Source organism: Hibiscus syriacus, unplaced genomic scaffold, assembly GCF_006381635.1.
Source record: "Hibiscus syriacus cultivar Baekdansim isolate YM2019G1 unplaced genomic scaffold, ASM638163v2 tig00111644_pilon, whole genome shotgun sequence".
Classification (NCBI taxonomy): domain Eukaryota; kingdom Viridiplantae; phylum Streptophyta; class Magnoliopsida; order Malvales; family Malvaceae; genus Hibiscus; species Hibiscus syriacus.
Genome location: NW_024063144.1, coordinates 530,338 through 544,622, shown reverse-complemented (window position 1 = coordinate 544,622; position 14,285 = coordinate 530,338). Strand labels below are relative to the sequence as shown.

Below are 14,285 nucleotides of genomic sequence, written 5' to 3'. Positions count from 1 at the left end.
GCTCAAAGGTCGACGGCGACTCTCATTCAATTTAATTCAAATTAATTCAAAATCGTCAAAATTTCAAATAAAGTCATAATTATTTTTAAACTTAATTATTTTTTTTCAAAAAAAAAAATGGTTTTGACACATCCATTTAATCTTCTCTTAACTCTCAAATCCTATGTTACTTGGACTCTGTGCGGATGCGAATGTTGGATACGAATATGTGTGACACTGGTACAATAATGATAATAAGTTTTTCCATGTATTTGGAGTTCCTTGAGATCATGACCTCGTACCCGTATGTCCGACACAAGTATTTTCAAGAAACTTGAAGAATTTACGCAACATAGCCGAAGTCCCGAACATTATGTTGACTAACTTTTCTCCTTCATTATGTTATTGCAGCACAGTGGGGAATCCTTTAATCTGTCCTACTGTTGCTGAACCAGAATGCCATGGGATGACATTGATGCCAATGTCCATGAACTTGAACGGCAGACAAGGTTTTGGATTTTCTACTTGCGAAGCCGAAATTTCGATTTGTGCATGCATACTCTTATGATTTAGCTGACTTCGATCCTCTTTCTGTTCTCAAGCTGCTCAGCCTTCTGGCAGATCCCAAAGTCATAAAATAGCCATTGCCTTTGGTTCAAGCATTGGATGCTTGTCTTTGATGTTTCTTATACTTGGAATACTACTATGGTGGAGACGAAGGCGGAATGAACAGATTTTCTTTGATGTTAAAGGTTTGAAATTGTTATACAAAGTCTTCATTAATGGCTAAATAATATTTGTGATGCCTTTAAAAAAAATACTCGTGATTGATGTCTTTTAGTTTCGTGTTTCAGATTGGCATTACGAAGAAGTTTCCCTAGGAAACTTGAGGAGGTTCCCATTCAGGGAACTTCAAATTGCAACACATAACTTCAGCAGCAAGAATATACTAGGAAAAGGTGGGTTCGGGAATGTGTACAAGGGAGTTCTGCAAGATGGAACAATAATAGCTGTTAAGAGGCTGAAAGACGGTAATGCTGTAGGTGGAAAGATTCAATTCCAGACTGAAGTTGAGATGATCAACTTTGCAGTGCACCGGAACCTCCTTCGGCTTTACGGATTTTGCTTAACTTCCACAGAGAAACTTCTTGTTTATCCATGCATGTCGAACGATAGTGCTGCATCTATCCTCAATGGTAATAAAAGAAGAGTTCCCAGGTTTTGTATAACCCACAACTTCTTGTTTATGAATCTCGCCTCAAAGGCAATATAAGAAGTGTTGTTTGTGACAGGAAAACCGACATTGGATTGGGGCACCAGGAAGCAAATTGCTCTTGGGGCTGCCAGGGGATTGCTATACCTTCACGAGCAATGCGATCCAAAGATAATTCATCGGGATGTCAAAGCTGCAAATAGATAAATCATCGGGATGTCAAAGCTGCGAATATATTGCTCGATGATTATTGTGAGGCAGTGGTCGGAGATTTCGGGTTAGCAAAGCTTTTGGATCACCAGGATTCACATGTTACAACTGCTGTGAGAGGCACTGTGGGACATATTGCTCCAGAATACCTCTCCACTGGCCAGTCTTCGGACAAAACAGATGTGTTCGGATTCGGAATTCTCCTACTTGAGTTAATCACGGATCAAAGAGCATTGGAATTTGGCAAGAATGCTAACCAGAAAGGAGCAATGCTTGATTGGGTGAGTATAATTTCTCTTTAGATTCCTCCAAATAAATGACTATATTATGTCATATCTATACTCATATCCGATGCAGGTAAGGAAAATTTATCAGGAAAAGAAGCTTGAAGTGCTTGTTGACAAGGATCTCAAGAACAACTACGACCGGATCGAGCTCGAGGAGATGATTCAAGTAGCATTATTATGCACACAATACCTTCCAGTTCATAGGCCAAAAATGTCCGAAGTGGTTCGAATGCTTGAAGGTGATGGTCTAGCCGAAAGGTGGGAAGCTTCACAAAGAAGTGGATCAACCAAATGCAAGCCTCCTAACGAATTCTCATCATCGGACAGATATTCCGATCTCATGGATGACTCTTTACTTGTTCAAGCCATGGAACTCTCTGGACCAAGGTGAACCAGAAACCATGTCCTCATAAAACTCAACTATAAATCAGTTTTCTAAGATTTGAATGAAAGAAAATTATAGCTAAAATTCCTATAGTTTGCATAATAGTGGGATAGCATAGGTTTAAAGGGCTTTGATTCTTTTGTTGACTGGAATTGTATAGATTTATGTCTAAGAAGACATTATTGAAGATTTGAGGGACTGTATTGTGAAATTTGTTTTTGTAGGATCCAACATTCTTTATATGGGATCTTGCATGTAATTTTCAAAATTTGATAGCGCCATTATATTGCAGAGGAACTTATGATTACGTAACTTTATATATATATATACATATATATTATATTATAAATGGGTGACTACAACCTATATAAGGTAGTATATGTTTAAAAACTCTCGACTATTTAAGATTGAATATTAGGGGTGTTCAAACGGTTATTTTAACATTCATCCAAATCGAATTTTTTATTAATTGGTAATTTTTTTTAAAAATATTAATCAAACAAGAAAAAATTCAATTAATTCTTTCAGTGACCAAATTAATTGAATTTTTTATAATTTTTTTATTAAATCAATTTGAGTTTAATAGAGATATTTTTTATTTGAGTTAAAATTTAATTAGGTATTGATAATTTAATGAGTCTAGTGTGATTGGATCTTAATTTTTGGGGTAAAGAACGTAAATGGTCTCCCAAATATAAGATACTAATTTATTAAGTCATTCGGCTATTAAATGTTACAAAATAGTCATTCGACTATAGAGTATTGCTTTATTTAGTCACTTGACTATGAAAAGTTACAAAATGATCATCTAACTATTCATTATGTTCCAAACTCGTCCTTTTTTGTTAAAAGAATGGACGATATTCTAAGCTGAATGTTAACTTGTTGACTGTGGTATAATAAAATTTGATCCCAAAATCTCAAACGACTATCATATCACAATCATCAATTAACATCTAGCTTAAAAAATCACCAAATATTTAACGAAAAATGACGAGTTTGAAACATAATGAATAGTTGGGGTGGTCATTTTATAACTTTAATAATCAAGGGGTGCAACAAAACAACACTCCATAGTCGAAAGATCATTTTGTAATTGTTAATAGTCGAGTGACTTAATAAAGTAATACCTTAAAATCATGGGACATTTACGTCCTTTACCCTAATTTTTAATGAGTTTGAGCTTAAAATATGTATTTATTATATATAATATATTTAATATTTTCGATTAATTAAGTTCATTAATCAATTTGAAACTGAACTAACCGTTAATTGAATATTAAAAAATAATTGTTATCCGACTAAACTAATTCAGTGGCTAGAATTAATCAAACTAATTCAGTTCAGTTGGTTAATTTGATTAAAACCGAGAAGTAAGTACCCCTAATAAATGCTTATACTTTTATATACGCGATGTTTAAATTCATAATCTTTAGAGATAACAATAAATATCTTAATCACTAAGATTGTCTTGGTTTGTGCAATCTAACTTTAATTTAAGTAAATGCTCGAATGAACTATTAGAATATTTTGATGAAAGCTTAACTGAAAATAAAATTTATTAGTAAAATATATACTCACTATCCTAGGTTCCACTATTAATGATTTCTTAAAAAGAACCCTTATAATTTTTCTAAGAATAACCACAATCATCTATTTTACAAAATATAATTTTAATTTATGTTTATAAATTTAAATTAATAAAAATATATATGGTTATGATCCATTTACACTGTGTAAAACTCCTTTAGTTTTACACCTTTTTAGATGGTTGGATTGAGGGAAATTAAAGGATGCGATTAACTCTTTAGTATTTTTTTTCCAATAAACATATTCTCATTTTCTACTGTTAATCTAAACATTCAATTTCTCTCATTCGATGATCCTAAAAAGGTGTAAAATTAAAAAAAAATTTACATAGCATAATTGGATCTTGCCCCTATATATATATATAACAAAATTTTATTCACTATGTATAAAAGAAATATTAAATTTTTTTCTTTCGATAATAATCTTGGAGTGTTCTTAAGTTTGTATACAATGATTTTATAACCGTTTATAGTTGTTTAAAGATCCTTTTTCAAGCATAGAAAACTAATGGAACTCTACTAAAAATTATGATTGTTAAAAAAATCTAATCCGTTTATAGTTGCTTTTTTTTATTAACTCTACTTTTATGATACGTTATTTTTTTTTATTTTAATGATACATTTCTTTATGTCTTTTGATATATTTTCGTTTATCTTTTTCTTAGGGTTAAATTTAACATCATTACGACTGATTACGATAATGTTTATTTGTTATAATGATGATATTTCCCTGCTTTTGACCCTCGGATTAGATTTAGATACGCGGTTTGTGCACTACAATAAATTTCGATTGTTTCAACAAAAATATTTATCACTAAAAGTATTAAATTTGTCACGATATATTTATTCTGACTAATTTTATTTGTTACCATGTTTGTTAGAATAACTTTGTCATGTAAAGTATATTGTGACAAAATTGTGTTTGTTACTATTGTATAGTATTTATTGTAACAATGAAATTTGGTTACTATAATTAACTTATCACAATAAAATATTTGTCACAATCAATTAACGATTTCGTCACGAGAAGTATATTTTGTCAAAACTAACTTACATTTAAACATCAAATATAAATGATTTTTGTGACGAAAATATATAAGGCAACAAAAATTATTTTGTCACAATTGCTATTTCGTTACTAAATGTAAATTACAGAGACAAAATATTTGTTAAAATAAAAATAATTATTTAATCACAAAAAATAAATTTCGTCACAATTAACTTAAATTATAACATCAAAAAAAAAAGTTTTCATGAAAAATATATATTACAATAAAATTTATTTTCTCACTACTTTTATTTTGTCACTAAATATTTTTTTATAACTTTTTACTGAGACTAAATAATTTGTTACAATTTATTATTGTAAAATAATATTATTTGTCATAAATTTTTATAATAAGAAATTAATATTTGTTATAAATTATTATTTTGATTAAATAAATTTGTCCCAATTTTTTTATTTTGAAAAAATATTATGACGAAATAAATTTGACATAACTTTTTAATTTGATTAAATTTAATGTGTTATTGTGATTAAATCATTTTTTTACAATTTGTTATTGTGAAATAATATTACTAGTCACAATTTTTTCAGTTTGGATTCCCGGAAAATTGCTGCACCGAACAAGCCACCATTTGCGCCCATTGTCGCATCCTAGTCTTAACCGTCTCAGGATCATCGCCTATTTCAAAAAAGGGGGAATCGAATAAAACAATTAAAGTGTAATTAATTAAATTTAATGAGGAAAATTAGTTTGATAATAAAACTTGCCTTTATCGATTATGTTGTCGCCGGCGTCATTGTAAGAGCCTATCGAAGATGCGGACGAAGTCCTCAGCAGTCGACAACTGTATTGACGATTAACGGCGCAGTAAAATGGCAAAGTGGGTAAAGTATCGGAGAGCTTCAGATACAGTTCAGGCGAGTTCGTTTCGAAACCGAAACCTAACTCGATACAACCTTTGAGCTCCTCCAAATCGTCGTTCGAGAAACTCTGAGACCGACGGGGGCCATCGCCGTAGCTTTCCTTCCGCCTCAGCCATGTCTCGTCTCGCTCCACTTCGGGAGACCACGAACGCTGCTTGTGCAAAGGTCGTGATTGTTGTTGTTGAGAAGGTGGCGGAGGTGGAGGCCAGTAACATCTCCGCATCGAGTTCAGAGTCGTCGCAAGATGGTGTTTTCACGTTTGCTAAGGTTTCTCGAGGTCTGTGAGAGTAAAGAAAAAGGAGATTTTGGTACGTTTCTTTTAAAGAGTTACTACGCGTCTCAAAATGTATGTATATATATATATATATATGGTAATACAAATATTGTTTTGAATTGTATCTATGTTCTCAATAATTTCCTAAAAGTTTTAATTTTTTAAAAAATTATCTTAATTTTTCATATAATGTCTATACTATCTAGACTCTTCCTAAATGTATTTGATTTGGCTTAGATTTTAATAAATGATAAATTGAACTTCATTGTATGATTTTTTTAAATTGTAAATCAAATGGAATGAATATCAGTCAGTTGATCTAGTTGGATGATAAACTAGATTATTTAAGCAACACAATCATCAATTACATTTTAAATCTCAAATTCTAAAATGCTTCAATTACATTCTAAACCTCAAAGTTGAGCATATCAATTTTATTGTTTTATATTCTGGCCATTTATCTATATTATAGTTATTTTAATTTTGCATGTTGTTTTTTGTTGATTATATTTTGGTCATTCATGTTTCTGTTATTTATTTTTAATATAATTTGGTGCTATTTTTTTATCTATATTATAGTTAATTATTCATGTTGTTTTTTGTTTATTATATTTTATCTATATTATAGTTATTTATTTTTGTTGATAGTATAATTTTTTATAATGATTAAAATATATAACTACAAAAATAATTGATTACAAAAAAATTTGAATTTTATTATCTAATGTGATAATTTTTTTCTATAAAAATAAATATAAATTATAACTACAAAACTTATCAATATAATTTTTGAAACAAAAAAAATGGATAAAAATATTTATCACAATATATGTTATCAGTATAATTAAAATTTATAACTACACGTATAATTTACCACAAAAATCTAAATACCATTATTTTTTGTGTCAATGTTTTTTTGTAATAATTATAAACACTTATAGTTACGAAAATTGTTACTATATGATTTTTTTGGAAAAAAAATATAGAGAAAAATCTTTATGACAATATATTTTGTTACTATATAACATTTTTTATACTAAAAAATAGGGAGAAATGATCATGATAGTATAATTTTTCATAATGAATATAATATATAAATACAAAAATAATTTGTTACAAAAACTTGAATTTTATTATTTGATGTGATAATTTTTTCTATAACAATAACAATAAATTATAATTATAAAAATTGTTAATATAATTTTTGAAACAAAAAAGTTGAGAAAAATAGTTATGACAATATATGCTATCATTATAGTTAAAATTTATAATTTTAAATATAATTTGTCACAAAAACGCGAATATCATTATTTTTTGTGACAATGTTTTTTGTAATAATTATTAACACTTATAGTTACAAAATTTATCATTAAACGCAAAAAAATATGGAGAAAAATCTTTATGACAATATATTTTGTCTCTATAATTAAAACATATAACGACAAATACTGTTTTTTACTAAAAACTTGAATCTTATTATTTGTTGTGACAATTTTTTTGTAACAATAATTATAGCTTATAGTTACAAAACATTGCACTATATGATTTTGTTTTTGTACAAAAAAATTGGAGATAATCATTTGTGACTATACGTTTTTTCACTATATTAAAATATATAATTACAAACAAAATTTGTCACAACAAATCTAAATCTCATTATTTGTTGTGGCAATTTTTTCTATCATAGTTACTAAAATTTTTAGTTACAAAATTTGTTACCATATGCCTTTAATTTGGCGCCAAAAAAATGAAGGGAAACATTTGTAACAAAAAATCGTAATAAAATTTATTTTGTCACCATATGTTACACATGTTTGCTAACTGTGACAAATTATTATGACGATTTTAACTTTTTTTCATAATTGTATATATATTTTAATTTAATGTAACGATTATTTATTTTGTCACTAAAAAGTTACTAATAGTGACAAAATTAATTTTGATAAAATTAAATTTGTCATAATAATAGAAATTTCTTGTAGTGGTGTTTGTTGATAGTTTTCTCACGTCGCTCGACTCTGATTTGCAGTATGCCAATGATCCATCAATAGTTTAATCTTCTTATGTGGTTCATTTACCGATTTGGTCATATATGTTCGTATTTGCCTTTTATTCGAGCGTATTAATTTTTTAACAATTTTCTTATATAGTCCTTATATGATCCTAAGTGACTAATTTTTTGTATTAAGGATTATAGAAAAATGTCATAATTATGTATTTATTTTACGGTTATGATTTTAAACTTTTATCGTAATTTAAATATTTTTTTAATTTTAATAAAACTAATTGATTCTATCTTATCAAAAAGAAAAGAAAAATTAGAAGCGAATGTCGATTGAGTTTAACTCAATCAATATTGTCATTAATATCATACACACAAGACATAAGATCGAACATTCTTAAATAATTAATATACTCCGATTTATAAATGAGATAAAATATGTATAATATAGATATTGTATCTAAATTATGTATTAAAAAAATTAAAAGTGATGATACATATTAAATAATAATAACGTCGAGATATTCATTATCTTATATGGCAAATCTATTCCACGTTTAGAGATAGTAAATTAAATATTTTATATTTTTATTATTTTATATTTTGATTTAAGTTTTTTAAGAAAGGTAATGATTTAATCTATTTTATTAGTTTGAACCTTGAGTTCATTCAATTTGTTAATTTTTCTCTTTTAAATTTTTATCTAATTAAATTGAATTAGAATAGATTGGACGATGGTATTGAAGTGAATGCATGATAAAGTCTTTTAATTTAAATTTAATATTTTAAAATATACTATTACACATATTTATTAAAAAATATATTAATTATTTAATAATAATAAATAAAATGGACTTAAAGAATCCATTAGCTTGTAAATGAGATATCAAGCACTTGCAAAAGACATGCTTAGCACTCCCAAAATAAACATCTTTTAAAGTTTGTCATCGATTTCAGATAAAAATAAAACTATTTGAATTTGTTCAACAAAATGTCTTTACCTAATAAAAATAAATTTTACTTCTTCAAAGTTAATTATTTATGCTCGAATTTGATTTTAAGCTATAATTAAAAACGGATTTTTCTTCCATTTTGGTTTGCCAACTATTTTTTATTTCAAAATCATACCCAAAGTTACGTTTTAGTTTCATTTTAGTCATCGAGTATTAAAAACTAATAATGATGTTGACGTACCATCATAAGGTAATGTCACTTCATCATTGATTTTTTTTAAATGCTATGTCGACAGTTCTATTAATTTTTTAACGACGAATGGCCAAAATGAAACCAAAACGTAACATTAGGTATGATTTCGAGACAAAAAATAGTTGGGTGACCAAAACAAGACAAAAGTGATAGTTGGGTACTAAACGTGTAGTTAAATAAAATTAAGAAGAAAAAGAGAAGAAATGCAGTAATAAAATTGGATTGTGTTTAAATTGCTTAATAATCCTGAAAAGTTATTGAACCAAATCAAATTTTGCAACTAAAATAAGGTGAAAGTGCTTTAAGCCAAACTCAACACTTGAGTTTGAAGCAAAAGCAAAAGGCAAAGGCAGAATGTAAAGCAACTTATTTACAACTCAGTTTGAACAAATCAAACTTGCATCACAAGCAAAAGCAAAAGCAAACTGAATCTTATTAGAAGTGATAGAGATTGAATGAAAAGAACAAAAAACAAAGGGAAAGCCATTGAGATTGGGTTCTTTTCCTTTCCCTCCATTTGCAGGGATGAAATATTTGAAGAGAGATTTCTTTTGAAAGAAGAAATACCAACAACTTAATACCATGCATTCAAACAAATTGTAAACAATCTTATCTCTGTCGTCTATGATCGATCCGTCACCGCTCATGCTCAACATTCAATGTCGAAAATACAGAATCATTCATTCAAGCCAAAAGATAAAGACAGTAATTCACAATTCACACAATCAAGTGAACATTACAAGCAAATATGAATAGTGTTGCTATGAATATGAGGAAAAAGTGGGGAAAATGCAACTGTTCTCAATGATAATGAACCCAAGAATAGACAAACTATGAGTAATCTATCCGTAACAAACCGGATGAAAGAAATAATAGACTGTCGGGTTTTTCTCTTTTTTCAGTCGCTTCTGAAAGATGATGGTGCACCTGTACGTGCTGAGGAAGCCTGCAGGGAAGATCCATCATATGCATCACAGGTTTAATGAGTCTCTTTCTCCGAGTTAGAGCGACAGAGCTCCTCAATTCGGTTTGTCACCTCGGCCATTGAAGGACGCTTGTCAGGGTATTGGGCAGTGCAATCAATGGCAAGCTGTAAGAGCTGGACCATATCCTCCTCAACATTCTGGTATCTGAGAAGTTCGGGGTCAAACACCTCGGCGGTCCACTCCTCTCGAACTATGGATTGGACCCATCTTGGGAGGTCTATGCCTTCCTCATTCAATAAAGCATGTGTAGGTGCCTTTCCGGTAAGCAATTCCAGAAGCAATATACCAAAGCTGTAGACATCGGCCTTTTGGGAAACTTTGCGAGCATCTGTTACTTCTGGAGCACGATAGCCATCGACACGGTTGGGAGTCGATGTAGGGCCAGCAAGCTGAGCAAGACCGAAATCAGATACTCGAGCTTCGTAAGATGTTGTGAGTAGCATGTTTGAAGATTTGACGTTTCCATGGGAGATTTCGGGGCCCTTGGAATGGAGGTATGCAATGCCTCTGGCAGCTCCAAGGGCAATGCCGGACCTTGTATCCCAATTCAAGGGAGTCCTACCAGCTCCTCTGTTACCTGAACAATATTAATATGCCAGAGAATAGATTAAAATAAGTTACAAAATAAAAACTTGAAAAGCGTAGAAATTTGGGGTTTTTTTCTTAGCTGCTAAACGCACAGCAAATGATGATAAACAAAACGGTACATTCATGAACTTGCATCATATTTTCGTTAAATTATAAAACATAACTAGTAGAGAGACCAATTTTAGTCCTTCATCTATCATACTTATTACTATCCAAATCCTAAAGAACTCGATGCCAATCAATGAATCCCATAGAAGTCTATTGTAGCAATTATGTTATGATATTAACAAATGAGCAGGATTGCTAAATAAACTCCTCCTAAGATTCAGTTTCCAGCAATCAAAATGAAGAACAGCAATGATAACACCATCACAAAAGAAAAAAAAATAACATAATGAAAAAGAAATATTCACCATGTAAAAGAGAAGACAAGCTTCCCATAGGCATGTAATCGTAAACTAGAAGTTTCTCATCTGCACTAAAGTAGCAGGCCCTTAATGGGACCAAATTCTGGTGATCCATGGCGCCGACTACATCCATCTTCTCTTTGAATTCCTTCTCCGAAACCGTCACGTCCTTCAATCTCTTCACTGCAACCACCACCCCCATGTCCAAGGTGGCCTTGTATGTCGTTCCGAATGTTCCCTTCCCCAATACCTCAGCAGATGCCCTCAACAAATCCTCCAGATCAAACACCCTCGATGCCTTCCCGAAAAACACCAATTTCTTTGCCCCGCTACTCTTAGCATCCTTCTTGACTACCCCAGATAAACCACTACTTTTACTATCACTCTCTCCCGTTGTCTTATCTCCAGGAACTTCAATCTCTGCCTGTTTTGCAGAGGCAACGTTCCTTTCTCGAGTTTCCTCCTTTTTATCTCCACTCTTTCTTCTACATAAACATATTAACATAATCAAAATCAGTAGAACACCAAGCAAACAACCAATGACGATACCAGCAATCGCTCCACCGGATAGTTTACGGCCAATACTTTCAGTACCATTACATGATACCAGAGGCCTCCCACACAAAGAATTCCCTATAAAAGAACTTTGTGGCTTGCCTGACAAGCTTCTTGGAATTGAACCATTCAACTGATTAAAAGAAACATTGAATTGCACAAGTGAAGGCAGATTAAAATCTGGGATTGAACCAGATAAACGATTGTTCTCCAAATACAAAGTGCCCAATCTAGTCAAATTGTTAACACTCGCAGGGATCGTACCACTGAAATTATTGGCAGCAAGATTAAGCCTTATCAGGTTCTGCAAAGAGAACAAGACAGCAGGAATCTCTCCGGAGAATCGATTCCCTTGTAAGTAAAGGTTTCGAAGGGAAGTAAGCTTGGAAAAATCGGGTGGAATTGATCCAGAAAGAGCGTTGAATCGAAGAGAAAATGTTTGAAGTTGAGTTAAGTTGCCTATACCAGTGGGAAGCTGACCTGAAAGTCCCATCCCAGGGAGCCTTAACTCAACCACCCTGTTTGAAGAGCAATTGACACCGGTCCATGAACACGGACTGCTCGAAATATTCCATAGCAGCAAGCGTCCACGGACAGCTGCTCGAAGAGCCACCATGGCTGCTCTATCAGAAGTTAGATCTGAGTCTACACGGAACAACAAAGTTGCCCATAACAACAAGGAGAAACTGATTATGTAACGAGTTGGTCGAGTTGTTTTCATTGTTTTCTCTCTCTCTCTCTCTCTCTCTCTCTCCTTGCTGTAGAACAAAAAGGGTCGACTGGAATTGGTTCGATGCAATACTGCAAATGGTTCTTCAGAGGTTAAATGATCGTAAGGAAGAAGGGATTTTCATGGCAGATAGCTTTTAGAGGCTTTAGAGTTTGTATATTTGAATTGTTGAAGCTTTAAAAAAAACCCAGTAATTGGAACTTTAAGAAAGTTGATGAAATTCAGATCGAAGAAAAGGAAAAGAAAAAGAGAATTAAAGTTGTCGATTCGAACATTCACAGATCAAGAGAAAAGAAAAGAAAAACACTGTGGAAGAAAATAAAGAAAAGGCGCTGGCTACCTTATTTCCTTTTTTTTATTTATCATGTATTTGACCTTCTGTAAGAAAATAGAACTGTAAGAAAATAGAACGAGGCATTTATGGTACCTGTACACATCTTTATTTAAATTATAAACTTCACCAATATAATTCATCATCTAATAAATTTAAAATAAAATAATTTAAATTCAAACTAAAGTATTTATGCCGTCATGCGGGCGTACCATTATAAAAAAATGATATTTTTAAATAAAATTTTATGAATATAAAAAAATTAATAAAACGTTAAAAGTAAAAATATAATAATAAAATGTTAAAAAAGTATTATTTTTTATCATTCGATAAATTCAATTATCTAATTTTTATATCATTATAATACTCAATTCTGTTATTATAATTTTTGCATGGGTTGAACTAAAATCATGATAAAAGAATCTAAAGTTTAGTTTAAAAAGAGACAAACTTAGCCAATTTTAAATTTATATTTTCTACATTCAATTAGAATATAATAGTACAAACCAAATTATTTTAATAATAAAAGAATTGTTATTATTCTTTTAATTTTTTTATTTACTCGTCAAAAATATCAGATATATAAATGTTTAATATTAAATGTTTGAATTTCTTTAAATAGGTATTATCTTTCTTTTTTTCCTCCTTCAATTCCAAGGTTTCACATTGACTAATCTAGACCGATTTCGTCGCACATCTAATTTTGGTGGGTGAGTCTCTCAGCAGAGAATTTCTGTATATACAAAGACTCAAACGTAAGACATTGTTTAAAAGGTATTAAGCTGCTTGTCAATTACACCGATCTCGTTAATAGTAGATACTATCTTTTTTTAATAGAAGGGAGGCAGAAGCCTTTACATATATATTATCTTTTATTTATCTTATATTAATAAAAAAAATTAGAATGGAATAAAATTTAAACTTTGTATGCGTTTACTTACCGCGAGTGTTATGTCTGATATAATCTAATTGATTTAATTTTCAAAATAATAAAGATAGCAATAAATTTGGGTGTTTTTGTCGGTTGGAACATCGAGTAAACTTTTAGGTAAAGCTTATTAGTCATTAATTATTATTTGTTACAAGCATTTAATTCTCTCTCCTAAAAAGGAAAATCAAATTAATAAGATAAACAAAGAAAAGAAAAGAAAATGCTACCGCATCTGTATTTCGACATCAATACTTTTTAATTAAAGGGTAAATTATAAATTTCAACACTAAACTTTATTCTCTCTTCTATTTTGTTCACTGGAATTTAAAAGTTTTTAATTTTCTCACTGAACTTAATACATTAGATTTTTTGATCGTTGAACTTTACTCTCTCTCCTATTTTGATTATTCCTCCGTTAAATAATTACAACAACAACAACAACAAAACCATATTACCATATGTAATGAGGTAAGGGGGAGGTAGATTAGTAGGCTGCCTCCAACGCCAGGTTGAGAGCAGCTTCCGTGGAAGACCTCCGGCAGTCAGAAACTTAAAGATAGAGATAAAATGCAATGCATGTATAAATAAATAAATAAATACATAGTTGAACATTCTACATATGCAGTCTTTATATGCGTATGTAATGAGAAGTAATCCCTGCAAATAAATCCCTGCGTAAAAA

At 30.5% G+C, this 14,285-nt stretch overlaps 3 protein-coding genes across 3 annotated transcripts; 1 reads left to right on the top strand and 2 right to left on the bottom strand.

Moving 5' to 3' along the window:
- The first annotated feature begins 352 nt into the window (after window positions 1-352).
- Window positions 353-2,246, top strand: LOC120166692 (protein NSP-INTERACTING KINASE 1-like). Its single transcript, XM_039175926.1, has 6 exons — window positions 353-488; window positions 582-731; window positions 834-1,175; window positions 1,272-1,368; window positions 1,401-1,683; window positions 1,760-2,246. Exons 1-6 carry the CDS (start codon window positions 353-355, stop codon window positions 2,078-2,080), a joined length of 1,329 nt encoding a protein of 442 aa, XP_039031857.1. The 3' UTR covers window positions 2,081-2,246.
- A 3,010-nt stretch (window positions 2,247-5,256) lies between these two features.
- LOC120166691 lies at window positions 5,257-5,816 on the bottom strand. Its single transcript, XM_039175925.1, has 2 exons — window positions 5,438-5,816; window positions 5,257-5,348 (listed from the first exon to the last, which is right to left on the bottom strand). Exons 1-2 carry the CDS (start codon window positions 5,814-5,816, stop codon window positions 5,257-5,259), a joined length of 471 nt encoding a protein of 156 aa, XP_039031856.1.
- A 4,184-nt stretch (window positions 5,817-10,000) lies between these two features.
- Window positions 10,001-12,585, bottom strand: LOC120166794 (probable inactive receptor kinase RLK902). The gene is made up of 2 exons (XM_039175995.1): window positions 11,063-12,585; window positions 10,001-10,638 (listed from the first exon to the last, which is right to left on the bottom strand). The coding sequence occupies exons 1-2, from the start codon at window positions 12,330-12,332 to the stop codon at window positions 10,055-10,057; spliced, it is 1,854 nt and encodes a 617-aa protein (XP_039031926.1). The 5' UTR covers window positions 12,333-12,585; the 3' UTR covers window positions 10,001-10,054.
- Between the last annotated feature and the right edge of the window lie 1,700 nt (window positions 12,586-14,285).